Source organism: Propithecus coquereli, unplaced genomic scaffold (assembly GCF_000956105.1).
Source record: "Propithecus coquereli isolate 6110/MARCELLA unplaced genomic scaffold, Pcoq_1.0 Scaffold663, whole genome shotgun sequence".
Taxonomy (NCBI): Eukaryota; Metazoa; Chordata; class Mammalia; order Primates; family Indriidae; genus Propithecus; species Propithecus coquereli.
The window spans coordinates 158,122-181,894 of record NW_012152652.1 but is presented as its reverse complement, the minus strand read 5'-3'; the positions used below and the strand labels follow the sequence as shown (position 1 = coordinate 181,894).

General features: G+C 41.4%; 2 protein-coding genes across 2 annotated transcripts; both read left to right on the top strand.

Moving 5' to 3' along the window:
* Positions 1 to 4,180: 4,180 nt before the first annotated feature.
* Positions 4,181 to 5,743, top strand: ZNF280A (zinc finger protein 280A). Its single transcript, XM_012660388.1, has one exon. The coding sequence runs from the start codon at positions 4,181 to 4,183 to the stop codon at positions 5,741 to 5,743; it is 1,563 nt and encodes a 520-aa protein (XP_012515842.1).
* A 14,744-nt stretch (positions 5,744 to 20,487) lies between these two features.
* On the top strand, positions 20,488 to 22,285 carry ZNF280B (zinc finger protein 280B). Its single transcript, XM_012660389.1, is given in 2 exon segments — positions 20,488 to 21,875; positions 21,877 to 22,285. Coding segments are annotated over 2 exon segments (1,479 nt in total). The 5' UTR covers positions 20,488 to 20,519; the 3' UTR covers positions 22,000 to 22,285.
* The last annotated feature ends 1,488 nt before the right edge of the window (positions 22,286 to 23,773 follow it).

The following is a 23,773-nucleotide window of genomic DNA, read 5'->3' as shown; positions in this document are numbered from 1 at the left end:
AACTTTTTTATTTTTTGTAGAGACCAGGGTCTTGCTATGCTGCTTGCCCAGGCTGGTCTTGAACTCCTGGCCTCAAGTGATCCTTCCTCCTCAGCCTCCCAGAAGTGCAGGATTACAGGTGTAAGCAAACACCGAGGCCATGACAGGCATTAAAACAATTTTTTTTCCCTAGAACTAACAGTAGAAGGAAGAAAGGCATTTTTTCTTTTCTTAATTTTAATGTTTTAATTTTTTTGACAAGTCAAGTGCAGCAGTGAGAAGGGGGAAGAGTAGAAGTAGTGCAATCTGTAACTGACTGTGAGCAATCAAGTGAGATAACTCACTACCTTTGGACCAGCTAGGCATTTTTAAAGTTACATCAGGATATGGTATTTTAGAACATTTTAATTTGAAAACTGGATTTTTGTTTTAATTTTTGCCTTGCTTGCACCGGAATGAGTGGAAATACCAATGTTTCTTGCCTGTCAAGGGACTCTGGAAGCTCTCTCTTTCCCCAGGATCTATACTGCAAGGCAGTAAGGGCGGTGGAGGGAAGGCCTGAGATTCTATCTAGAGGCTTCTAGGGAGGGGCTGCTGACTAATGACGGAGGTTGAGGAGGGGGGAGGGGAGTGAGTGGGAGGGAACAAGGATATGACCTAGGGCCCTGGAGAGGGATTAAGAGGGAGTGGGCTGCTGCCTAGAGACAGCTGGTGAAGACCCACAGTGAGGACCCTGCTTAGGCACCCAGAAATCCCCTGGGAGCTGAGTCCTCAAGTGCCAGACCCTGGTGCACCCTGGACAAGGGCAGGTTTTAGTTCTCCGCAGCTGGAGTGATCTGTGAGCACGTCCCCGCATCTGGGAAGACATCTGCCCTTTCAACTCCCTCACTTCTGCTTGAGCTCGGTTGGCACAGCTATGTGGACCCCCCCCACACCCCCACCTCTGCTGACCCCTAATAGCTCGGGGGCCCAGGTACCCAGCAGGGAACGTGGTGGAATCTGAACCACAGAGTGGGAAGGGAGGACGCCCACCACCAGCTGAACCAACCTGGAAGGCAGCTCCTGGCCCTGTCCCTAGAGCCAGGCCCTCATTCTTTCCTCTGAATAGCAATTGGATGAAAGGTTTTAGCAATGACGGGGGACATCAGCTGAAAATCCAATCAGGATAAACCGGCTCAGACACGTGACTGGAAAAAGACTGAGTTGTAACGGGCTTAAAAGGCGTGGGATCTTCTGCTCCAGCCTCAGAAAGGGCTTTGGAGAGCAAACCCGGACTCGCATGCACGCAGGAAGTAGCGCTGCTGAGCTGGGGACAAATCTCTCCCGGAGGTGGAAACAAGGACTTTCCAGTTGGCCCTCCCCTGTGGCGCGGAGTGGAAAATACTGATTCGCGCCGAATCGTCTGGAAAGGCAACTTTAGGAACCGGTGAGCTAAGAAACTTGGTATCTTCCGTTCTGCTCCTCTAGAACCAGGATTGGCAAACTTTCTGTGAAGAGCTAGATAGTAAATATTTAAGGCATTTGGGGCCATGCGGTCTCGGCTGCAACTGCCGGAAGTCCTTTGTCTATGGTTTTGCTTCTCGTGGTTTCAGTTACCCGCGGTCTGAAAGCATTAAGTCGAAAATTCCAGAAGTAAGCATACGTTCTAGATACTGCTCTGTTTCTGAGTAGCGTGATGCGATCTTGCCGTAGTCACAGTCCTCCCGACCTGGGACATGAATCCAACCCGTGTCCAGCGACTCCACGCTGTGTTCGCTCCCCGCCCTTTAGTCACCGAGGAGCCATCTCAGTCATTAGATCAGATCAAGTGCAGCAGGGTCACAGTGCTTGTGTCCAAGTGATCCTTATGTTACTTAATAATGGCTCCAAAGCACAAGAGTAGTGATGCTGGCAATTTGGATATGCCAAAGATAAGCCGGAAAGTGCTTCCTTTAAGTGAAAAGGTGAAAGTTTTCCACGTAAGGAAAGAAAAAAAAAAAATTCTATGCTGAGATTGCTAAGATCTACAGTCCATTAAGATATTTTGAGAGAGAGACTACATTAATATAACTTTCATTACAGTATATTGTTATAATTGTTTTATTTCGTTATTAGTTATTGTTAATCTCTTACTGTGCCTAATTTACAAATTAAACTATCGTTGGTATGTATATATAGGAAAAAAACATAGTATATGGAGAGTTATGCACTATCTGTAGTTCCAGGAATCCACTGGGGGTCTTGGAACATATCCCCTGAGGATGAGGGGGAACTACAGTACTTGACTGTCTCTTTTTTGTTTTATTTTGAGGCAGGGTCTAGCGCTGTTGCTCGGACTAGAGTGCAGTGGCTTCATGGTAGCTCACTGAAACCTTGAAATCCCAGGCTCAAGTGATCTTCCTGCTTCAGCCTCTCCGGTAGCTGGGACTATAGGTGCTCACCACCACGCCTGGCTAATTTTTCTTCTTCCTATTTTTAGTTGCTCATCTAATTTATTTTTATTTTTAGCAGAGACGGCGGCGGGTGGGGGGGGTGTCTTGCTCTTGTTCAGGCTGGTCTCGAACTCCTGACCGCCAGCAATCCTCCCGCCCCAGCCTTCCAGAGTGGTAGGATTACAGGTGTGAGCCACCATGCCTGGCCAAATTTTTCTAATTTTTGTAGAGAGGTAGGGGTAGGTGGGATCTCTGCTGTGTTGCTCAGGCTGGTCTCAAACTCCTGGCCTAAAGCGATCCTCCAGCCTTGGTCTCCCAGAGTGCTAAGATTAGAGGCATGAGCCACCACAGCGGCTTCGACTCTGTCTTACAAAAGTAGCCCTGGGCAATGGCACTAAACATGATCATGGCCGTGTTCCAACAAAACTTTATTGTGAACACTGAAATTTTGAATGTTACATCATCTTCACATGTCACAAAAATATTTGTTTTTTTTCATTTCCCCAAAGTAAAAAACATAAAAGTTTAAAAAACTTAATAACGAAAGAAAAGGAAAAAAAATCCTTAAAATGTAAAAAAATTCTTAGCTGCTAGCTGTACAAAAACAGGTGGAGGGCCAATTTGCCAATCTGTGTCTTAAACCATTTTTTGCCAAAAGGCAGCTGGCATCCCATTAGTGAACTGCAAAATAATTTTAGTGGGCTGCAATCAGCTTACAAAAAAAAATGTTTTTCACTGACCCTAAGATTTCCTTCAATTGTAAGATATGTTACTTCTTTTTTTTTTTTTTTCACATCAGATGGGTAAAGTGCTGACGAGGTAACAAGGTTTGAAGGAGGCACATCTCACACACGAGTGTGAAAACCTAATCATGCTTATGAACTACAAAAGGATCCAAGAGACATTATTTTTGATACTACTATAAAATAAAAATATATGCTACAAAACAAATTATTAAATTTATTTCATATTGATGAGACACTGTGATGAGATGTAATCTGATTTCAGAGATGTTAAAATGGAAATATAAGTGTGCACCTTAGAACTAATGAAATGCGTTAATGGCATAGAAGGTATCAGCCTATCCCTTGTGGTGAGGTGAAGGTATTAGAGCATTTGAGAAGATTTTTGTTTCAATTTATACACATAGTTTACCTTTTCCCTTGCAGGATACTGTTATATTGTTTGGATTTGTTAAATGCTTGGAGAACCTGGAATTAGTGAGTTAGAGTCTGTTGTAGGCCCAAACAAGCATATTTATAACAGCTGCTATTTAGTTATTTTACAAACAGTTAGCATGTAGGGTAGCACAGACATTGCTCTAGAAGTAGTAAATGGAACACAAATCCCTGACCTCATGTAGCTTATAGTCTAGTGGGCAGAAATAGAAAAGAAGCAAGACATTTTATATTTCATCATAGGCAGTGATAAATACAAGTTGAAAAATAGCATTGGGGCCGGGCATGGTGGCTTACGCCTGTAGTCCTAGCTACTTGGGAGGCTGAGGCGGGAGGATCACTTGAGCCTGGGAGTTTGAGGTTACAGTGAGCTGTGGTCATGCCACTGCACTCCATCCTGGGTGACAGAGCGAGACCCTGTCTCAAAAGCAAACAAATAAAAAAGTAAACATTTAAAAAAATGTTATCTCAGTGTTTTAAGGGAGGATTAAATAAAGTCCTTTGAAATAAATACTGACTGTTCTCACGTGGTTGTGCTTAGGTGGCAATTTCTAAAAAGACAGCATTGGACGTTGAAGGGATCGCTGGCTTCAAGCAAAAAGTAATTTGAAAATGGCAGATCTCTTCTCGTGTGAGGAAGAACAAGAACCACAACCGCTGAAGAAGAACGTAAGAGAATCCAAACAGAGGGACAAGGCTGAGGAAGATGATGACCTGATCTTTGTTGGGGTGGAACATGTAAATAAAGACCCTGAAATTCTCTTTGTCAGGATGATTTCAAATCCAAAACCCATCATTTCAAACATTTTGAACAGAGTCACCCCGGGCTCAAAGAGAAAGAGAAGCCACCTCCGTCAAGATCCTGTTCAAGAGTCGCAACCTGCAAATCACACGGCCCCTACAGCACAAGCTGTGGCGCCAGTTTCCCAGTCGGAGTGGAGATCAACAGATGGTCCTGTTACTATTGAGTCTTCACCTAACCCTGGCTGCGAAATGAGCTCACCACAAGTTCTTCCTGACAATTCCTCGGCTTTGCTCTCCCCAAGGATTCAGCGTCTAGTTGGAGCTGTGCTCTCTGCAGGAGGCAGAGATGTGAGTCCTTGTGATTCCAAACAACTTTCCACTTCAGATATAAATAGCAGGAATCCCCAAAGGGCTAAATTCAGGGATGGAATCCCAGGGGTACATTCTTTAGCTGTGGTTCCCTCAGGTCTCCCTCCCATAATGCCAAGTACACCCTCACAGGTTGCCTGTAGCACATCAAGCTGTGTTCCGAATGGAGCATCATTTCCTTGGGCTGATGATAACAAAAAGTCACATATCAATCTTATGGATGGAGCAAATGGTTCTGAAGGACTGGTAATAACAGACTTTTCAACTCTAGCAAGTCAAAACCAGACCCTTGACCCCGAGAAAGGAAATCTGATCATGTTACTTAGTGACTTTTACTACGGACAGCATAAAGGAGACGGGACGCCAGAGCAGAAGACTCACACAATCTTTAAATGCCACAGCTGCTTGAAAGTTCTAAAAAATGTTAAGTTTATGAATCACGTGAAGCACCATTTGGAACTCGAGAGGCAGAGGAGTGACAGCTGGGAAAACCACACCACCTGCCAGCACTGCCACCGGCAGTTTCCCACTCCCTTCCAGCTGCAGTGTCATATTGAAAGTGTGCACACTACCCAGGAGCCCGCAGCTGTCTGTAAAATCTGTGAACTGTCATTTGAAACAGATCAGGTCCTCCTACAACACATGAAGGACAATCATAAGCCTGGGGAAATGCCCTACGTGTGCCAGATTTGCAATTACAGATCGTCGGCCTTTGCTGATGTGGAAGCACATTTTAGAACGTGCCACGAAAACACTAAAACTTTGCTTTGTCTGTTTTGTTTCAAGATTTTCAAAACTGCAACAGGATACATAAATCACTGTTGGAGGCACTGGAACGAGAAAGTCTTTCGATGTCCCAAGTGCCGACTACAGTTTTTGACTTTGAAGGAGGAAATCGAGCACAGATCCAAGAATCATCAAACATTTAAAAAGCCAGAGCAGATGCAAGGGTTGCCTCCTGCAACGAAAGTCATTATTCAAACTTCAGTTCGATCAGTATCAAGAGATGCAGCTTCCATTACTGTGAGCAACACTGACCTTGGCCTGTCACCTGTCACCTAGAATGATGGCTACGAACACTATAGATTCCAGACTCCCTTGCAACAAGAGTTCTGGCTAAAAATATTTTCTGTCCACCTCCAGGAATTCTGAAAGGCAGAAGTGAGACTAGGCCATCTGTACATCTGTGGCTGCAGGTGCTAAAATGCAATGTCACCAACTGTCAGGTTTTATTTACAGTGACATCTCATCAGCTCCCTACTCTCAACAAGTAGCTCAGAAGTCTGCTTCATGATCCTTCCCAGTCAAACTCCTCCCCACAAAGTAATCAATATTCTGACCTCTACCATCATAGTTAGTGTTTCCTGTTTTTGAACTTTAAATAAATGGAGTCAGACAATAGATTCTTCCCTTTGGCTTGTTTCAAATAAGTGAGATGCGAGATACACCCTTGCTGTGCGTAGCAGTAGCACATTTTTTTTTTTCATTGCTGGGTAGAATTCTATTGAGTGAATATAGCATAGTTTTATATATCTGTTTGACTGCTGATGGACTTTGAGGCAGATTCTTTGCCTATTTTTGGATGAAGCTGCTATGTGCTTGTCCATGTCTTTCGGTAGACAGGTAGTCATTTCTTGTGAGTGTATGTAGCTATGAGAAGAGCTGGAACTGCATGTGTTCAGCTTTTTTTTTTTTTTTTTTACTTTTGGTGTGTTCAGCTTTTTAGTGTAGATACTACCAAATACTTTTTCAAAGTGATCGAAACAATTTTCATTCCCACCGTCAATACTGGGAAGGCCACTGCTGCTGATCCAACTCTTGACAATCCTTTTCATTAGTGTCCTTCTCTTGAAGTTGTAATGGTATAACATTGTGGTTTTAACTTGGATTTCCCTGATGGGTAATACAATCTTGAGAATATTTTCATATGGTTATTGGCACTTGGATATTGTCCTGTTTTGAGTATCTATTGAAATCTTGCTCCTTCTCCCCTTTTTAAAAAATTGGGCTGTCAACTGGGAAGGGAATGAGAGAACTGCTGAGGCACTAGAAATGTCCTGTATTTCACGTGAAGGTGTTTGAGTCATCTCAAGTTGATTTTTTATTTATGGTGTGATAAATCAAGGCATCAAGGTTAATTTTTTCATATGCATCTCCAAATCAACCAGCATCATTTACAAAAAAGACCACTTCTTTCCCCACCTTATTTCAGTGGAAACTGTGTGAATCAGGTATGACTGTATCTGTGTTTCTGGACTTTATTTCATTCCATTTGTCCAGTTCTCTATCCTTGTGCCACACTATCTTAATTATTGTAGCTTTGCATAAGTTTTGCATAAGCCTCTATATCTGCTAGTTTCCTTTCTCCAGGTTTGGTGTTAAGAATTGCCTTGGCCATTCCAGGTGCTTTGTTGAATGGAAGTGGTTATCATGAATGTTCTGGTCTTGTTCTCAAACCGAGGTACAATAGTTCACCATTAATTACGATGTTAGATGTAGGGATTTTTGTAGCTACCCACTGACTGCAGGGAAACTGAGTTATAAATCGATAATAGAAAGAACATTGAAAAAAACCCCAAAATTCAGAAATTAGGCAATACTAATACTAATACTAATACTAATACTAATACTAATACTAAACAGGGCTGGGACTAGGGTGAGCCTAAGGTGCAAAAGTGCCTCCTTAATGTGCCCCAGGCTCCTTGCTTTCCTCATCCTAGTCCTGTTCCTGGTTCCAAATAATCCATAGCTCCTCCAAAAAACTGTAATGGAGAAAGGAAAATGTTGAACTGAGTGATAGTAAAAACAACCACAAAATTTATGGGATGGAGCTAACAGTTCTTCGAAATTTATATTTCTAAATGCATATATTTGAAAAGAAGAAAGTTTGACAAATAGAACCATCTAAGTCAGTGGTGTCCATAGAACTTTCTGCAATGATGGTAATGTTCTACATCTGCTCTGTCCAATACACTACCTGTGACTACTGAGCTGTTGAATGTGGCTAGTGTGATCGAGATATTGCACCTTTAATTTTATGTATTTTTGATTAATTTAAAATTAAAGGTAGGAGAAGCAAATCTTTCTTGCTAAAGAATTCGAAGTAATTTGTGCATACTCTACCCTTAATGAAATCTTGTCCCTCTTCCTGAGCATAGGCAGAATTTAATTACTTGCTTCCAAAGAATAGGATATGAAAGGGGGAAAAAAGTCACTTTACAGTGGAGAAGCCAGAGTAGGTCATACAGATAGCATGTATTCCTGATAATAAGTGTTCGGAAGGATACATCATGTCTGTAATATTCTTCTAAAAATACATCACTGCAGTGTAACTGTGAGAAAAAACATCAAACCCAAATTGGACACATCTGCAAAATACCCGACCCTTACTTATTAAAATTGTCAATGTCATGAAAAACAAGGCAAGTTTAAGACCAGAATAGGCTAATGGTACATGAGTAAGTGCAGTTTGGTATACTGGATGGGAATCTGGCACAGAAAAAGGACATTAGTGGGAAACTAGTGAAATTTGAATAAAGCCTGGAGCTTAGTTAATGGTAATTTACTTATTTATTTAGAGACAGGGTCTCACTCTGTCCCCCAGGCTGGAGTGTGATGGTACTATCATAGCTCACTGCAGCCTCGAACTCCTGGGCTCAAGAAATCCTCTTGCCTCAGCCTCTTCAGTAGTTAGGGCTACAGGTGCATGCCACCATTTCCAGTTATTTTTTCTATTTTTTATCTCTCTATATTGCCCAGGCTGGTCTTGAACTCCTGGCCTCCCCAAATGCAGGGATTACAAGCATGAGCCACCACACATGGCCAATGGTAACTTATTGATAGATATTGGAATTATTGTGAGGCCAAAGGAAGTCATTTCATGTACATACATTTTAGACATTGGAAATATCTTCTCTACATCTATGATGTCTTAATTTTGATTATGTTACACTTCACCGAACAGAAATCTTCAAAAGTGGATTAATAGTATTTTGACCGCGTGATTTGACCATAGTGCAGCCAAATTAAAACTGGTAGAGATATACTCTGGTTTCTCTTCAGATCGAATAAATCTTTCACCTTTTACTAAAAAAAAATAAAACTGGTAGATGATGCCAATGCCTTGCAAGCAGACAAAAAAACCAAATTGCCAAATAGCTTTCAAAAATCCCAATGATTTGGAAAATAAATAGCATATTACTATATAGCTCTTGTGTTAAAAAGAGAATCACTACGGAAATTAGGACATACTTGGAATCGAAGAATAATGAACATACTACCAGGAGAAAATTGTGGGACACAGTTAAATTGGTATGTAAAGGTAAATTTATAGCATTAAATGCAAGAGATATAGAAAAGAGTTTACAAATAAGCTAAGCATTTATCTCAAAAAGGTGTAAAGAGGAACGACACAGCAAACCTATGGAGACAAGACGGAAGTAATAAAGATTAGAAGACATAAATGAAACAGAGAAGAAAATAACATTATAGATTAATAAAGCCAAATGCCGTTTTTTCCCCGTTATTTTTTCCTCAAAAGATTACTAAAATAGACTTTTGGCAGAACTGGCCAGTTAAAAAAAAATTAAAAGCTGCAAATAAACCAAGAGTGAGCAATTTTTTTCTGTAAAGGGCCAGATAGTAATTAATCACCTTTGCTGTTGCAGAAGGGAAACAGACATACACACAATACCTCAAGAATGGACATGCCCATGTTTCAATAAAACTTTGTGAACACTGAAATTTGAATTTCATATAATTTTCACATGCCACAAAATTCTTTTTTTCAGCCATTAAAAACAAACAAACCCGTTTTTATCTTGCTGCAAGCCGCACAAAAACAGGTGGCAGGCTTGATTAGATTGGCCCCCAAATCGACTTCGGGAGGGTGAACGTAAGGCTCAGTGGTTTGGTCAAGTTCTTAAGCATGGGGCAGTCAGCTAGTGTTTTTATGGAAAAGGAGGATTCTGACAGTTGAGGATTATGACAGCTAGATTCCTGCTGGGCAAACTATCCCCTGATCCTGCCCCGGGATCTGAGCCCTGGCTGGCTCTGGAACCTTGACCAGGGGCTCAGGGGGCATTCCTGCTGCCCTCCTCTCTCTCAGCCTCACACCGCGCCCCGCTATCGCCACCAGGGGCGCCAGAGCGCGCGCGCATGCGCCCAACTCGGAGCCGAGGCGACCTTACGCCCGCACCTGACGGCCAATCACAGGTCGCCCTGGGCGCGCGAGCGGCGTCCGCTGCGCCTGGGGCCTGAAGAGGCGTCTTTGCCGCCGGCTTGGCCCCGGGAGCGCCTCTGGGGCGAGTGCGTGGCTGGCAGCTTGGGGAGAGCCACCGACCGGGACTGGTGAGCACGGGCGTGTGGCGCGGCTCGCGCGTTCCCTGAGGCGAGACGGGAGGGATTGCACGGCGGGCCGCAGCCCTGAGGGGTTCCTGACCCTGCGTTGCCGCAGCGGCCTTTCCAGTGCCGCGACCTTCTGAAAGGGAGTGCGGGCCAGGCGGCCCCCGGCGGGTCCCACGACACGCTCCCTAATACCCGCTTCCCTAATCTCAGCGGGCGCCACTCTCGGTCTGCCTCCTCTCCCCAGCCCCGGGGCTAGGCCCAGCCCGGGCCTCCTGGAGGAGGGACCTATCATGGCTCCTGCCGCCCTCCCCTCCCCCGCCCCCTCAGTGGTCTCTTGTGGCGCTTTACGCATTTGAAAATCTTAAGTCCGTTTTGCAACCTCAGACCCATCCCCGTTCTGGAAATCTGTAGGCCTAGACCCCTTAAGGCATTTAAATTTGTTGGTGTCTCTTCCCTACTGCAGCATTTCCTTCTTGTTGTTTACTGCGTGTCTGCCAAGACTTCGATGCAGCAGCGCCTTGGACCCTAATGAAGTCCCCCTTGAGACCAGGACCCAGGGTGATTTGGAGGCTTTTGGTTAGGACATTTCTCAGTTGGGGAGTTTACCGAGGTAGGGTAGACTGGAGATTTGGGAAAAAGGAGTTCAGTTTTCTTTTCTGGTTAAGAGATGCTTGGTAAATATCCAAATGGCTATGTCAGGTAGGCAGTGGGATGTAAAATATTCTTGTAACGTGTAAATAATCCTAATCCTTCTCTCTGGTTATCTCAAAGATGTGACCTTCTCCTGCCTGGAATACCTCAAGTTCTTAAAAGTTTCAGTGTACGCCTGAGGTAAGAGGAGAGAGGTCTCTATAATAAGGACCAAGGTTGTATCCTTTTTCCTTGAATTTTTGCTTTCTTGTCGATGTCTGTGCTAAAACATTGCTATTTAGTGACCCTGAGGGAATCTGAATTTGTATGGCAAATTCAGGCCAGTTGTTGGTTTAGATAATTCTGGAACCTTCTAAATTGCTTCCTTAAGAAAGGAGAAGGTGGTGGTGGCATTCTTTGACTTGATCTCTTGAAAGGAAAAAAAAACGAATGAGCACCATCGATGTTATGTAAAGCAGCCTTCTTTTATCATATCATGAGGCTAAAATATGTCCATACACATACCCTAAGATTTCAGCTAACATATTAAAGTGGTTCATTCAGGGTAAATGTGTATTTGTTAAAATGTTCCAGAGGTTAGTTTGTTCATATCTATACCCTTTTTCTTACGGAATGTATTTCATGAGGTGCATGCGACTGGACAGAGGAGGCCATCTCCATTCATTCCGTGCCAGTAGGTGAGGTAGGTAAATTCTGTGCCCAGCAATTTGTGAATACAACTCAGTGAGACCCATTGTATTAGTTATCTAAAGCTGTGTACCAAATTATTTCAAAATTTAGTAGCTTAAAATAACACGTTTTTCTTACCTTATAGTTTTTGAAGGTGTGGAATCCAAGAGTTTCTTAGCTGGTTGTGGCTCAGGGTCTCTTGTGAGGTTGCAGTCAGGTTTTTGCCTGAACGAGCAGTCTCTGCAGACTGGACTAGAGTTGGATGATCTATTTCTAAGCTTGCACACTTCACTGTTGACAAGAGGCCTCAGTTCCTCACTCTGTGGGCCTCTCCATGGGGCTGCTTGTATCATGGCAGCTGGCTTCCCCTGGAATGAGTGATTCAGGAGAGCTTATACCCAACATGCAGTGCAGAGTCTTTACAGCCTAATTTCAAAAGTGACATCACTCCTGCTGTATGTGCTTGGTCCTACAGGCCAACCCTGTTACAGTGTGGGAGAGGGGCTGCCCCACAGTGTAAATATCAGGAGGTGGGATTCCTCTTTGGGGTCATCTTGAAGGCTGACTACCATACCCAGTTATCCACCATTCCAACCCTTCTCCATTATGATCTCAGGCATTGTCCTGTTACTGTGGGTAAATAATTTGGCTTCTTGCCAAGTCCAAAACCTCTTCATGTACACTTGTTTATTCAAGGATATTGTTCCAGCAAGACTCCTCTTTGGGATTAAGTTTTTTGTCTCTCCAGATCATTAACATAGCAAATGTACTGATTGTACTGTCACTTCTAAAATGTCTGTTGTTTGATGCTACGTCCCCCTTCTGCTTATTTTATTTTGTATTTGCTTGTCATTATAGGAAAAGTTCTTCAGAGTTGTCTATATTTGCTGTCTCTTATTCTTCTCCCAATCTCCCTTAAACCCATTCTTGTCAAGGTCACCAGTGAATTCCATATTACTTAATCCATTCGTCAGTTTTAGTTAATGTCATTGATTTTATTCCTTTAGCAGCATTTATCAGAGTTCATTTTCTCCTCCCTGAAAATAATTTTTCATGTGGATTCTGGATGCTTCTCTTCCTTGATTCTCTTCTGAAGAGAACCTGAATGGCTGTGAATAACTGTTCCTTTTTTGCTCTCCTCTCATTTCCGTGTCCTCTAACCAATGGAATGCTCCAGGGCTTGCGTTTCAGACCTCTTTCCGTGGGTGATCTCATGCAGTCTGGTGTTTTGAATAATGCTACATACTGAAGACTTCAAAATTTAGGTACCTACCCCAGCCCTCTCCCTGAGCTTTGGTCTCATAGATTTACCTGCTCAGCATCACTGTTTGTATGTCATCCTCCTCTTGTTCCTGATCATGGGGACAGGAGTGGGGGAGCTTTCAGTCTTTCACCGTGAAGTATGATGCTTGCTGTGGGTCTCTTACAGATACCTTTGGTTAAGAAAGTTCCTTTCAATTCCTAGTTGTTTTGTTTTTTGTTTTTTAAATAATGAAAGGATGTTGGATTCATGATATTGTACATCTGTTGCCTTTATCTAGTTCTAACACATTTCATTCATTCCAAAGCAGTTTCTTTCCATTTCCCCTCCACATCCCCTGGAAACCACTAGTCTTTGTTTAATCTCTGTGGATTTATCTATTCTGTATATTTCCTGTAAGTGAAATCATACAGTATGTAACCTTTTGTGTCTGGCTTCTTGCACTTTGCATGTTTTCAGGATTCATTCATGGTTGTAGCTTGTATCAGTGCTTCATTCCTTTTATGGCTGAATAACTTTCCATTATATGTATGTACCATAATTTGTCTATCCTTTCATCTATTGATGGACATTTATGTTTCCACCTTTTGGTTATTATGAATAGCTCCTATAAACGTGTGTACATGACTTGTTTGAGTACCTGTTTTCAGTTCTTTGGGATATATATTTAGAAGTGGACATACAGGGTCATGATAAATCTATGATTAACCTTTTGAGGAACCACCAAACCATTTCCACAAGCCTTTTACTTTCCAAGATCTGAAAAACTAAATTTTGACAGTTTTTGCTAGTGTTCTTTTTTCTTTTGTGAAAGAGCAGCTATTTTTAGATCCTTATTCCACCATTCCCACTGAACTTCACTTTGTTGCTGGGCATTTAACAAATTGACACTCTCAAGGGTTTTTTTTTTTTTTGTTTTTTTTTTTTTTTAATTTTCTTTTTAAAATCATTCTCTACTCACCTAATAATTCCAAATGGTTTATACGCTCAACATTAGTGAAAGAATTTGCCTGCGAACTAACAGATCACTTTTAGATTGAACTGCCACCTGGCTGAAATCTTTGTAGATTCCTTCTGGTCTTTGAAGGAAGGGAAGGAAAAGGGAAAATGATTAATTTTCTCTGCTTCTTGGGAGTAGATCCCATGCAGGACTCTAACCATGCTGTTCTGAGAAAAGGCTTCCCCAAATTATTGGTTCCCATGATGAGATATAGCCATAGGCATTCTTCTGAACTTCAGGATTATGAGGCTCTCACAGTTCCTATAACAGTACATCTCAGTGGCTCCCAGGCTTGAAGAAAATTGTCTATTTCCCAGGTTTGAACTTTTCTTACCCCTTCTCTCAGTCCATCTTTCTTTTTATTTTTTTTAATTTATTTTTATTTTTTAAAAAATAAAGAGTTGTGTGGATGGGTGCTCAATTTCCTTGTTTATTTGTTGTTGTTGTTGTTGTCGAGACAGAGTTTCACTCTGTTACCCTGGGTAGAGTGCAGTGGTGTCATTGTAGCTCACTGCAACCTCCAACTCCTAGGCTCTAAGCGATCCTTCTGCCTCAGCCTCCCGGGTAGCTGGGACTACAGGCACACACCACAATGCCCAGCTGTTTTTTTTTCTCTTTCTTTTTTGTAGAGATGGGGTCTCACTCTTGCTTAAACTAGTCTCAGACTCCTGACCTCAAGCAATTTTTCCCGCCTCGGGCCTCCGAGAGTGCTTGAGAGGTGGCGTGAGCCACCTTACCTGGCCTCATCTTTGTTTTTTGAATTTATTTCTAACTCCTTCTAGATTACCTTTTTTCTTTAATGAATATTCGAGTGGTTGTTGTGTGCCAGACAGTACTCTAGGCACTTGAGAGAGATCAGTGAACAAAACAGACAAAAATGAACAAAAAAACAAAACAAAATTACTCCAACAGAAGGAACTGACAGTACAGTGGAGGAAGATAGATTGTAAGTATGCTAAATATACAGATTCTCTGGTGAAATAGAAGGTGATATTATAGAATTAGGAAAAAAATAATAAGGCAGGATTAGGGGATTGGAAGTTGGGGAGATAGGAATATTCTAATTTTATTTATTTATTTATTATTATTATTTTTTTAAGAGATAGGATCTTGCTCTGTTGTCCTAGCTGGAGTATAGCGGCTCAGTCTTAGCTCAGCAAAGGCTCAAACTCCTGGGCTCAAGTGATCCTCCCACCTCTGCCTCTGTAATTTTAGATAGTGTGGTCAGGATAAGTCTCATGGAGAAGGTAAATTTGAACATGGACTTGAAGGGGATAAAATGTCTCCGTGTTAGCCATGGGGACAAAAGTGTCAGGCAGAGACTCTGAAGGAACAGCAAGGAAACTACTGGAATGAAGTGGCTGGATTGGAATGAACGAAGGTTAGAATAGTGAGAGTATAGGTCAGAGAGATAGCAAGAGTGGAAATAGTAGTGAGGATCCGTAAATTCTTGATTTTTCTGTCATCTTATCTATAGAAATGGTCATGCCTTTTGATGAGGAACAACCTTGGTCCCTATAGTTACACCCCTCCTAGACTCCTAAGCTAGTTTACGCCTTATTTTATACTCCTCTGCCATACTGAGATTATTTACGAAAAGGTATTTATTAAAAAATATGAAAAATTATTTTTGTTTTACTTAGTTGCCCTAGGATGGAATACAAATGTTTCCTGTAGCTTTAAGGATCCTAGAAAGCTCCCAGTCCTATAAAGCATTAAATTCAAGCTAGCAAATGTGTGGAGTTATTGATGGAGAAGGGACAAGAGTGCTGTAGAGGGAGAATGAGGAGGGTAGGGCAGGAGTTTGTAGAAGCAGAAGTGGGGTGCAGAGAGTGATGGGCAAGGGAAGATGGTGGGGATAGGTACTGAGGAGTCCTGGTGGCCTAAGGGCTGATTACTGAAGTTACTCAAGAAGAACTGATGCCTGAAAAAAGCTAGTGTGTGGCTATAACAAAGACCCATTCGAATTGCCGTTGTTTGAATGTACAGAAATAATGGGAGGTGGGTCATCATGCACTGACTTCTCAGCTATCTTTGGAATGATGCCCTCCCATTGACTTCTCCCATATCCCTTAGTGACTTCCTCGTGGGACTATGAATTCATTTTTTTTTTTTTTTTTGAGACAGAGTCTGGCTCTGTTGCCCGGGCTAGAGTGCCGTGGCGTCAGCCTAGCTCACAGCAACCTCAAACTCCTGGGCTCAAGCAATCCTCCTACCTCAGCCTCCCGAATAGCTGGGACTACAGGCATGCACCACCACGCCCGGCTAATTTTTCTATATATATATTTTTAGTTGTCCAGATAATTTCTTTCTGTTTTTAGTAGAGACGGGGTCTCGCTCTTGGTCAGGCTGGTCTCGAACTCCTGACCTTGAGCGATCCACCCTCCTCGGCCTCCCAGAGTGCTAGGATTACAGGCGTGAGCCACCGCGCCTGGCCTATGAATTCATGTTTTAGGACAAATCCCTTAAATCTAGTAGGTCTTTGCACCAACCTCCCCACCCCAGTATCTCAAGATTCTGGTAAATTGGAAAGTAAGGTTTCATCCATTCATCCATTGATGGGCATTTGTGGAGAAGGGACTCTGGCAGCTAGAGAAAAAGTAATAAGAAAACTCCCATGTTCTAATGCTACTCTTGTTCTCAATAAACTCATTTGCTAACTTACTAGATTTATTTTTGATGCTTTCTCCACTCCTCATTTTTCATCTTGGGTGGAGAGTTAATCAGTATGGACAACAGCCAGAAATCCAGTCAAGGTCAGCTGGGTGGAAAGTCCAGCTGGGTGGAAAGTCCAGCAGTGTCACTGGAACCCAGTTTAATTTTTTTTTTTTTTTTAAACAGGAATTTATTTCTCACATTTTTGGAGGCCTGGAAGTTTAAGATCAAGATGTTAGCCAATTTAGTTCCCCAGTGAAAGCCCTGTTTCTGGTAGGCTGGTAGATGACTGCCTTCTAGCTGTTTCCTCACATGGCAGAGAGAGAGAGTGAAAGCAGGTCTGTGGTGTCTCCTCTTAAAGGGCACTAATCCTATCATGAGGGCCCCACCCTCATGACCTTACATAAACCTAATTATCCCAAAAGCTCCATCTCCAAATACCATCACTTTGGAGGTTATAGCGGTAGTGTATGAATTTTGGGGGGACACATTTCAGTCTATAGCATAATCTGTAATGTATTCTCCAGAATTGGAGGACTCACTTAACACTTAGGAATAGAAGAGAGATACAATTACAGTGATGTTTTAAGTTCCATTTAGTGGTGGTGTGTTATATAAATTTGAAGGCCACAAAGAAGAGAGCAATTTGGAGTTTAGTACAAATGCCCAAACATAAAGTAACCAGTAGACCTGTACCTAGAAGTTGGGGCCTAAAATTGGGGGGAATTAATAGGAATGGAAATAAAAGGTAGTTGGAATGAGCAATGCCCTAAAAGTTACTTAGAATCACTTATAAGGTACTTCAGCATTTGATGGGAGGTGAGGCAGGTTTGAATAGGTTTAAAAAATAGATGAGGGTAAAAAAAAAAATGAATGCAATGAGACACTTTAATTCTTAGAGATTAAGCAATTAACAGCACCATCATCAGAAATAGATGTGCATTAAGTTAGAGTTCTAGTGGAAAGAACACAAAACTAGAACTCAAGAATTATGCATTTTAGTGTGAACTAAACCCTCCGTATAGCTTTAGGTAAGTCATAAACTTTTCTGGGCTTTAAAAATTTATCCTCAGATAAATGTGATGGCTATATTAGTTGTCAGATTATTTTATGATTTTTGTGATATTGGAGAATATTAATAATTTTGATGTAGAATTTTTTCTCTAGACAGGATGTTAGGGGATACATTAAAAATTACCTGAAAGATACAACTATTATGTACCTATGATAATTTAAATTTAAAAATTAGAAAAAAAATTACCTAGAAGGTAGTTACTAAAAATGTAGAAGTGATCCTGAGAAGAAGGTTGGATTTGGGCAGGGGTTCTCCCATGGGACATTTGTTAAAACCTGGTTCCATTTTTGGTCGCCACAACTGGGGTATTGCCACTGGTATCTAGTAGATAGAGGCCAGAGAGGCTGCTAAACGTTCTACAGTGCACCCAGTAGCCCCTTACAGCAAAGAATTACTAGGTCCAAAATGTCAGTAGTGCTTAGGTTGAGAAACACTGAGCTAGGTGGCATCATCATGAAGTTACGTGACTGAAACTGTATATATATATATAGATATTTTAGTTAACTCCAAAGAGCAATGTTTTCAAATCTGCCTTGTATTTTTTTTTTGACATTACAAATATACTAATTATCTACTTGATCTTAGTTTTAAAGTTGTAAATCATTATTCATGACACACCAGTCTGCATGCTTTATGCATTCGCCACTGTGTACTCAGTGCTTGGCACAGTACCTGACCAGAATTGGGCAAACAAAATATAGTTTTAGAATAAGTGAGGAAAAGAATAAATAATTTTTATTATGTTTAATATTGTGGTTTTAAATTCCCTTCCAAGGTGATACACGTGTTTATAAGAGTAAATACTATCTATATGTTGGAAAATTAGATACTGATATCTTAATTAAAATTAATACAATATGCCTGGCACATATTAGATGCCAGTTTAATTTTTATGGGTTGGATTATGGTGGTTTGAAAGGTCTACATTGAGCTACAGTGAATCCTGATATGTTTTCAGAAATTGGTTAGTTATGAACCACAGTTTAAAGTACCTACATTTTGCTAGCTTTAGACCAGTTTCTCAAATCACTAATAGAATAGTGACCCATTGATGAGACTTAATTGATTTTGTGGGTCATAGTTAATTTAAGAAAAATGAAATGGAAAATATTAGAATGTATCCCATGTAGTAAAGGCAATTATTACTTACGTATCTGTGTTTGTGTAATGGGATTCTAGATAACTTTTTTTTTAACTGTTGGTCGTGGTCATGTGTTTGTAGAAAGCTGGCAGCTTTAAGTCCTTTATTGGCCTACAAAATTTCCCACTTGGGCAAAGGTCTCAGAGTAAATTCATAGAAATGTGGAATTAATAGAGCATAATCTTCTCTATAAATGAAGGATCTTATTAAGGAGAGTTACTGTTAAGGATTCATTTAACAAATTCTGTAATTGTTGAGCACCTGTCCTATGCCAGACACTGTTGTTTGTGCTGGGTATACAAAAGTTAACAAAAGATAAAGTCCCTGCCCTTTGGAGTTTACATTCTATAGGATGGAATATAGAAAAGAATGAAGATAAATAAGTAAAGATTATAATATGTTAAATGGTGATAGGGCTTGAAGGTGAAAAGGAAAGAGAGATTAGGAATGTGAATTATATGTTGGTTGGAATATTTGAGAACCTCACTGAGAAGAGTACTTGGAATAGAGTCCTGAAGGCAGTGAGGAGCTAGCCATGCAGGTATCTGAATGAAGATCATTCATATTAGAGGGAACAAGGTTCCTGAGCAGGATAGAGCTTAGTGTGTTGAAGAAATGAGCGCGCTAGAGTGAAGTGTGTGGGGGAGAGGAGTATGAGATAATTGCAGGGCAGTATGTGGGGTGGGAAGTGTGGTCTGCTAGGCATCGGAAGGACTTGGCCTTTTACTCTGAATTAATCAGAAAGCCATTTGAGGGTTTTGAGCTGAGTGGTGCTGTAATTTGACTTGGTTTAACAGAATCGCTCTGCCTGCCACGTGGAGAAGAGACTTAGGTGGACTGAAGTAGGAAGCACTGTTGTATTTAAGTTCATTGGGAAGTCAGGACTGGAGGGAGAAATTTAGGAGACACGAGCAAATGGATTATAATTAAGGCCATGAGTTGGGATGAGATTATCAGAGTTCATTCCTAATTTGTATGCCTGGCATGTTCTAAGCATTTGACATAACACTGTGCTGTTTGTTGGCTATGTGTAGGTACTCTTACTCTGTACATTTGATACCTCTTTTCTATATTAATAATTATGAAATTAGTATTATGAACCAATGGAGATGTATGCATTTAATATAATTTTCTTCCAGTTCTATTACAAAACAAGCTGCCATTGAAAAGTTGGTGCTTTTTAAAAACAGCTGTTAGAAGGGTGGGGTGTGGTATCTTAAACCTGTAATCCTAGCACTCTGGGAGGCCAAAGGGGGAGGATTGCTTGAGGCCAGGAATTCCAGACCAGCCTGAGCAAAAACAAGACTTCATCTCTACAAAATATAGAAAAATTAGCCAGGCTCAGTGGCACATGCCTGTAGTCCCAGCTACTTGGAAGGCCGAGGCAGAAAGATTGCTTGAGCCCAGGAGTTTGAGGTTGCAGTGAACTATGATGAGACCATTGCACTCTAGCCTGGGCAATAGAGTGAGACTCTGTCTAAAAAAAAAAAAAAAAAAAAATAGCTGTTACATTAAATTTAAGACATAAGAATTTTTGCTTTTAAGATACTAAAATACATTTAAAAGTAAAAGACTTGCTAAATAAGATGCAGTTTGTGTGTGTCAGTGGGAGACTGAGGATTCCAGCTTAATCTTGTTTAATCTTCCCCAACTCCACAGCCCTTGTTGCTAAACACTGCACAATGGTGCCTTTGTAAAGATACTTGTCCTTTCCGTATGATTTTGCCTAGTGATTAGTTGCTGGAGGGTTTTTTTTTTAAAACAAAAGAAATCATAATCGGTATAGGGCAAAGCTATGATTCTGGAGTCATAGGGATATGATCTTACAGGTTTTAAACTGTTACTTATCATCTTTGAATCTCAGTTACTTTGTCTGTAAAATAGCAATGTTTATAATTACTTTAGTGTTTTGGAGGAGAATTAAATAAGATAATGCATTTTTCTGTACTTACTGATGTGTGTTTGTACTTAGGTGGCAGTTTACATAAAGGAAGCACTGGGACTTGTGGCCACACCCTTCAGGAATACAAAAATTAGAAAATGGAACAACCATATATGTTATGTGACGAAGATCAAGAGCCAGAACCACAGAAGAATGTAAAAGAAACCAAGCAAGTAGATGATGAAGATGCTGAGCTAATCTTTGTTGGGGTGGAACATGTAAATGAAGATGCTGAGCTTATCTTTGTCGGGATGACTTCAAATTCCAAACCAGTTGTTTCAAACATTTTGAACAGAGTCACCCCAGGTTCATGTTCAAGGAGAAAAAAGTATGGTCGCCTTAGAAAAGATACTGCTCACAAATTGCAGCCTACAAGTCATGTGATGCCTGCATCGGGAGCAGTGACTGTCTTGCCAGCTTCTCAGCCTGAATCAAGATCCACAGATAGTCCTATTATTATTGAGCCTTTGTCTAAATCCGATTGTAAAAATAGTTCACCACAAGTCGTGCCTAATAGCTCTTCAGAGTTATGTCCTCCCTTGATTACATGCACAAGCTCATTGCATCATCCAGTAAGAGAAGCACTTTCAGCAGAAGGTATGAATGAAAGTCCATGTGTATCAAAGCGACTTTCCACTTCTGAAGTAAACGGCATAAGTCCCAAAAGGGCTAAACTCAGGGATGGAATCACAGAGGGAGATTCTTCAGCTGTGTCCCCTTCAGGTATCTTTCATACAGTGAATACTCAGCAAAGTACACCCTCAGACAATGTTCATACCTCATTAAGCCACATTCAGAATGGAGTCCCTGTCTGTGGCCACCCCGCCCTGACCACGCCGGATCCCATCTGCCCTCAGAATGGAGTCTCTTTTCCAACAGCTTTTCCAAAGGACAGTGTGCATTGCAAGCCTACAAATGCAGATCTTGATAGGGAAAAAGGATTGGCACAAACAGACTTTTCAGCTCTAGCAACTCAAAACCAGACCCTTGATCCCAAGAAAAGAAATCTGATCATGTTACTTAGTGACTTTTACTACGGACAGCATAAAGGAGATGGGACGCCAGAGCAGAAGACTCACACAACCTTTAAATGCCTCAGCTGCTTGAAAGTTCTAAAAAATGTTAAGTTTATGAATCACGTGAAGCACCATTTGGAACTCGAGAGGCAGAGGAGTGACAGCTGGGAAAACCACACCACCTGCCAGCACTGCCACCGGCAGTTTCCCACTCCCTTCCAGCTGCAGTGTCATATTGAAAGTGTGCACACTACCCAGGAGCCCGCAGCTGTCTGTAAAATCTGTGAACTGTCATTTGAAACAGATCAGGTCCTCCTACAACACATGAAGGACAATCATAAGCCTGGGGAAATGCCCTACGTGTGCCAGATTTGCAATTACAGATCGTCGGCTTTTGCTGATGTGGAAGCACATTTTAGAACGTGCCATGAAAACACTAAAACTTTGCTTTGTCCGTTTTGTCTCAAAATTTTCAAAACTGCAACACCATACATGTGTCATTATAGGGGGCACTGGGAAAAGAGCATACACCAGTGTTCTAAGTGCCGGCTACAGTTTCTAACCTTCAAGGAGAAAATGGAGCACAAGACCCAGTGTCATCAAATGTTTAAGAAGCCTAAGCAACTAGAAGGTTTGCCTCCTGAAACAAAAGTTGTTATTCAAGTGTCCCTGGAACCTCTTCAGTCAGAAACAGTGGAAATAGCATCCATTACTGTGAGCACATCTGACTCTGAACCATCACCTCCCAGCTCTAAAAGTAGAATTTCAAAAAAACCCCCCATTAATGCTACTTGCAGTAAATCTAAAATATTTCAAACCAAATAAAACTAGCCCATAAAAACAAAAAATACAAACCATACGTTAATTTTTCAATGGCATCAAAAATAATGTAACTAATGGATACGTTTTTTAAAAAATTATGGTATACAATATTTGATCTGAATTTTGAGGTGTTATTTAAAAATATCTGTTTTTTATGTTAACTGTACCTGGTTTAACACACAAAAGGTGTTTGTGTGTATATGTGAGAGAGAGAAAAAAACCTATTTATTATTTTGGTATTTCATGTTAACTCCTAAGCTTGAAAGCTCTTTCTTCTATTAATATATATAGAATTCTCAGAGTTTTCAAAATAATTTTCAATTTTTTCCATGTGTTAAAGATTTCACTGTTAACTCTGGTCAGACCAGAATGGATTTGTTATGGCCTGGCCCATTTGCTGCTAAACTCCTAGAAGTGCCTCTGCTGTGCTGGCATAAACTAATCTGGTTCTGAAAGCCTGCTGTGCAGTTGAGGGAGAAGCTGTGAACTGAGCAGAGGCCAGGAAGGCGAGGTTAGTCAAGGGAGGGTCCCATTTGAGGGATAGGCACACATTTACTCTGGTCTTGGAGCCAGTGCTAAAGGAAGACTGCTTCAGAGTGTCTTTACCTAATCCTAATCGAAGAACATCTGGGGAAGCAAAACCATTCAAAGTAAAATGCCTGTATTTGGTGAGGGGCCACTGCAGAAATGAAACAGCTGCTGTGTATCCACTGGTTTCAGGTGAAGAAGCAGTGGTAATTAATAGAATGAGGCCTGGTGCTGGCAGAATTGCTGTTGTGTAATCTAAAGGCGAATTCGATTCATTCCTTCCCCTCTTCCTCTTAGCTAGTTGTTAGTGGAGAATGAACTGGCCGTATCCCTCTCAGCCACGGCAGTAAAGCAAGTTAAGTTTCCAAGGGAAAGGCATCCTGGCATCCATAGTTTGAATTCTACTGGACCCAGCGTTTTAACTGAAAAGGGCCAGACAAATGGTATCTGTCCAGTTCGTGGACTGGGCTAAATTTAGTCCTCCCATTGTTAAGCTGGAATGGGATTTGTCAAAAAACAGTAGGTATAGTGGACAAAAACAGCCCAGGGTGACTGACTAAAATTAAACCCATGACAGGGCTTTATGTTTTTCTGTGCACGTGTCTCTTACCCTAATTGAACATGTGAAGCTCGCAATTTTATATCTTGATTTGGATGTGAATGTATTATAGCTAACAGTTATTTTGTTTTATGTATAATTTCCCAGTTTATCACACTAATACTGTTTGGGTCTTACTGGACACACACCAGTGTGCAAAGTATGTCCTATTTACTTCAGTAAGTATTAAATCTTAGAGTTAATCTCCTTTGTCCAATCTAGCCTGTCTATACTATGGGGGAACCTTTTTACCAAAATGCTCTCCTCAAGGGCTCTTTCACAGAATTGTCGAGCACCTTTTAAGTATTGGTTCCTGAACATCAGTGGCCTCGGCTGCCTCTGTGGTTCCCAGGGTTGTCTCCCTGGACATGTTCTAGTGCCATCCTTG

What these genes read in the sequence shown, in the direction of transcription:
- ZNF280A (XM_012660388.1), top strand. Translation starts at nt 4,181, where the DNA reads ATGGCAGATCTCTTCTCGTGTGAGGAAGAACAAGAACCACAACCGCTG.